Source organism: Panthera leo, chromosome E3 (genome assembly GCF_018350215.1).
Source record: "Panthera leo isolate Ple1 chromosome E3, P.leo_Ple1_pat1.1, whole genome shotgun sequence".
Lineage (NCBI taxonomy): Eukaryota > Metazoa > Chordata > Mammalia > Carnivora > Felidae > Panthera > Panthera leo.
In genome coordinates, this window is record NC_056694.1 from 40,223,155 (window position 1) to 40,227,434 (window position 4,280).

The following is a 4,280-nucleotide window of genomic DNA, read 5'->3' on the forward strand; positions in this document are numbered from 1 at the left end:
CAGGAGGATAGCAACCCATGATTTGGATGCACACCGCTCGTTCCAGAGGGAGAATATGGACATTCTTGTCATACACTTTTTATCAATATCAGCAGTTCAACTCTGCCAGGTCCAGACTGCCGGACCTGGGGGCAACACGATGCCTCGTGCCTGGGTTCAGAACATGAGGAACGCCACCTGGTGGCGGGAAGGGGGAAATCCCACAGGGCCTGGGGCAGTGAGGCAGATGACCCTGGGACACCTCCCCACAGGGCGGGCTCTGGAGCTTACCTGCCAAAGAGCAGCACACCCTCCCTGAAGACATCCTTCTCCATGACAGAACATAACGCTGGGCCCCGCAATTCCAGGAGAGGTGACGGATGCCCATCTTTTCAATTGCAATGGCCTCTGCAGAGCTTGGCCCCAAGGATGTTGGAGTCTTAGAGTCATGAAACTATGATGCCCATGATACCAGCCCTTTCTGCCCCAACACTCAGAGCCACTTCACACATCCCCTCTCCCCTGGCCCATCTCGCCCCGTCCACATACCTGGACCAGGTCTCCACTTTTCTCCTTGTACTTCCTCTGTCTCTGTTTCTCTCTAACCACACCTCTCTGTGTTTCTTCCTTTCACTCTCTCGGTCTTGCCCCAATCCCCTATCACTCATCCAGTTTCTCTCCCCTTACCTGTCTCTTTGTCCACCTCTCCCCAGGCTTCAGGCTATCTGCTCTGTGCATGCAGCCCTGTCCAGGAGCACAGGGCACTCCTGTCTCTCTCTCGCTCGTCATGTTTTGTCCCAGGCCCTGATCACAATGGGGGAGAATCCCCCATACAGCAGCTGCTCATATTGACATTTGCTAAAGCAAGGCTGGCAGCATGTGGACAGCCAGACGTTTACCTTTGGTGGCCCAGCCAGGACCCCAAAGCTGCTGGAGGGCTGGCTGCTTCCCTAAGCTGGAAGGAAAAAGGGGCTCACAGGGTTCAGGGTCCCTGATGTAGATTGGATTCACTGATGTAGAAGGAGCCGTATGCTTACACCCAACTCTCCTGGGTGGTGTCAAAGGAACCTATCTTAGCCCATGGACCTCTGCCCTCCCCATGCCTCAATACGGCATCAGGGGGAGCTTTAGGGGACACCGTGTGACTCACCACAAAAATTGTGTCATTTGCCCCCTTGGAGGCCACCTGGATGTGTGCTATTGGTGGCAGCTGGGAAGGTGGGCTGTGAAGCCGGGTTTGTCCACTCAGGATGGGGCGGAGTCCAGGGGATGGGGACCCTGTGCCACGTGCAGGGGTCCGTCCGTGGCCCTGACAGCCGGGCCAACGCTTGGGAAGAGACGTGACTGCACTGGCCGGAAGCGGGGCAGGGTGGGTGGACAGCGCCCCGGGCCGGGCCTGCCATGGGCTCTGCGGCCTCTGCTGCTCAGACGTGTCGTGAGAAGCGCATTCAGCCAGTGGTGGGCGGCCAGGGTGGGAGTCTGGCCTCCTGGGTGTGTGATGGGGAACCAGCTCCCCACCCCCCTGAACACACTCTGCTGATGCTCGGCGGCCTTCTCAGAGGAGCAAAGGCCTCCCTGCTTCTGGAAGCGCCCGAGTAGGAACGGTGGCCGGGGCGGGGGCGTCCTGGGCCCTGGGAGTCCACCCGCCCTTGGGGGAGAAGGTCTGCCCGCTGCGTCGCCACATGCCTGAGGCCTGGGGACCCGTGCTCCGAGCTGGGGGGGAGGAGGGGTGCCTCCCCGGCCTCCGGGGGTGTAGGAGCCTGCCTTGGGGCGTGCGGGGATCTTCCTCTGCTGGAGACACTGGCGGGGGCCAGTCCGCGTGGCTGAGGGCGGTCGAGTCTCAGGTGGGGCGTGGGCCGGGGACGGCGTATCCAGGTGGCAGCTGCCCCCGGGCTCAGCCTGACACCCGGCTGCCTTTCGTCCCCATCCTCCACCCCCCTCCCCCAAGTGGATCACTGTCCAAGCTGCCCGCCCACTTCCTGTGGCCAAAACATAAAGGACCTCGGGGGCCCCCAGAGCAGAGACCCATGGAGCCTGGCAAGGTAGGGGCGCTGTCCCCTCTCGCACAGCTGCAGAGGCCCCTGGCCCCCTCCGGCCCTGAGCTGTCCCTCCGTGCCCTCTCTCTTCGCAGATGCTGTGGCTGTTGCTTCTGACCCCCTTCTTCTCGGGGACCTGCGTCATGGGGAGCCCAGGTGAGTCCTGACCCCACGGGAGTCCTCCCTTCCCAGAGGCTCCTGTAACCTTGTCTCCAGTTCCAGTCGCTTGGGGGCCTTGGAGCTGCCTTTCTGTGCCCTCGGGGGAGGCCTAGGTGGGGACAGGGCTCGGCCCCGGGCCCCGAGGCCTGGCCTCCCTCCCCCCTCATGTTGCTTCCCAGCCTCCCTCCCAGGAAAAGAGCTGGTGGGCATCGTCGGGGGCCACAGTGCCCCCCAGGGGAAGTGGCCGTGGCAGGTCAGCCTGAAAGTCTACAATTATAACTGGGCCTCCTGGGTGCATATCTGCGGGGGCTCCCTCATCCACCCCCAGTGGGTGCTGACCGCTGCCCACTGCATCGACCGGTGAGTCCTGCTCGCTGCCATCTAGCTTTGGGTGAATCAGGAGGTGTGGGAATCCGGGCTCCAGGCGGGGCGGAGGGGGCCGCCCTCGAAGGACCCGCCTCCATGGCTTCTTTGCGACCCCAGGAAGGACGCCGACCCGGCAGCCTACCGCATCCATGCCGGGGACGTGTACCTCTACGGCGGGAGGACGCTGCTGAATGTGACCCAAGTCATCGTCCACCCCGACTACATCAACGCCCAACTGGGTGCGGACGTGGCCCTGCTCCAGCTGTCACACTCTGTGAAATACACGGCTAACGTCAGGCCTGTCAAGCTCCCGTCGGCCCTGCTTGAAGTCACCCCAGAGGACGAGTGCTGGGTGACCGGCTGGGGCACCGTCATGGTGCACCGTGTGTACGGGGTGGGGTTGGGAGTGGTTCGGGGCCCCGCGAGGCATTTCCCGACCTTGCCACACGGAGAAGTCCTGGCGGGTGGGCGTCTGCAGGTTCTGGAAAGGAATCGCCTTCCGACACCATCCCCCACCCACCCCGTGTGCGCCCCAATCGGGGTTTCCGACCCCAGAGGCTGGAGGGTCCCTGAAGCACAACTGAGCTCGGGACCCAACACTGTGACGAGGAAATTCATATTCTTAGATTTTTCCAACTTATATGAAGATATTGGGGGGGCGGGCAGAAACCCTCCCCATTCCCCCCGCATTTTCTTTCCGGTCTTTCCAACTAAAGGCAGAATCCACCTTCCGGGTCTTAGGGATTTAGAGGGAGATGCGAACCCTGCACCCTGGGGTCCCCACGGTAGCGATCCGGGCGGGAACGCAGGCTCGCGGCCGACAGCGGGGGCCACGCTCCAGCCTCCGGTCACGTCTCTCCCCCAGAGTTGCTGCCTCCGCCCTACCGTCTGCAGCAGGTGGCGGTGAGCGTGGTGGAGAACCCCGTCTGTGACCAGCAGTACCATGACGCCACCAGCCACCACTTGGCGGGCAGGAAGATCATCCAGGACGACATGCTGTGTGCGGGGACCGAGGGCCGGGACTCCTGCCAGGTGAGTCCCAGCCCATCCCGGCCCCCACCCCGCGCTGGAGGCCAGCCGGGGCTCAGTGCTCTCTCTCCTTCCTCAGGGCGACTCCGGAGGCCCTCTGGTCTGCAACACGACGGGTGCTTGGCACTTGGTGGGAGTGGTCAGCTGGGGCGACAGCTGTGCCGTGAGAAACCGTCCCGGGGTCTATGCTCGCGTCCAGACGTACGTGCCCTGGATCACGCAGCAAATCGGGAGGGGCCTCTGACCAGGGCCTGCTGGCCGTCTGCCCGGCTGGTCCCGGAGGAGAGATGCCTTCCTCCCCCCAGAGCCTGCTGCTTTAGCCTCTGCGCCCCCGTCCCTGGCCTGGGCTCCGCCTTCCTTCTGGCCTCCTCAGTGTCCGGGACTTCCCTGACTGCTGGGGGAAGGAGTAAGAAGATGCCAGGGGGCGGGCGGGAAGTCCCTGGGGCCCAGGGTGCCTCGCTGTGCTGTCTGTCAAATTAAAGAGCTTGAGGAATGACCAGAGTGCGGTCAGTCTCTGTGGAGTGGGCTCTCCGTGGGAGCGTGTCGGCCAGCCTCGAGGTACAGGGGGCCGCGCTGGGGCTGGTGTCCTACCAGGCTTGGCAAGGGAGAGTGAGGATCTCAGGGTTGGCTCCACTCTGCGGCCACAGCCGCCAGCTCTGTCCTGCACCAGAGGCCACCACGTGTTTCCAACCTTGCATCCATTCCTCCTTC

The 4,280-nt window shown here is 63.2% G+C and overlaps 1 protein-coding gene across 1 annotated transcript; it reads left to right on the plus strand.

Moving 5' to 3' along the window:
• Nucleotides 1-2,367: 2,367 nt before the first annotated feature.
• Nucleotides 2,368-4,065, plus strand: LOC122209475 (serine protease 29-like; the record flags this gene model as incomplete). Its single annotated transcript, XM_042921344.1, has 4 exons — nucleotides 2,368-2,534; nucleotides 2,658-2,923; nucleotides 3,406-3,572; nucleotides 3,649-4,065. Coding segments are annotated over 4 exons (765 nt in total), but the record flags the coding sequence as incomplete, so codon positions are not given.
• Between the last annotated feature and the right edge of the window lie 215 nt (nucleotides 4,066-4,280).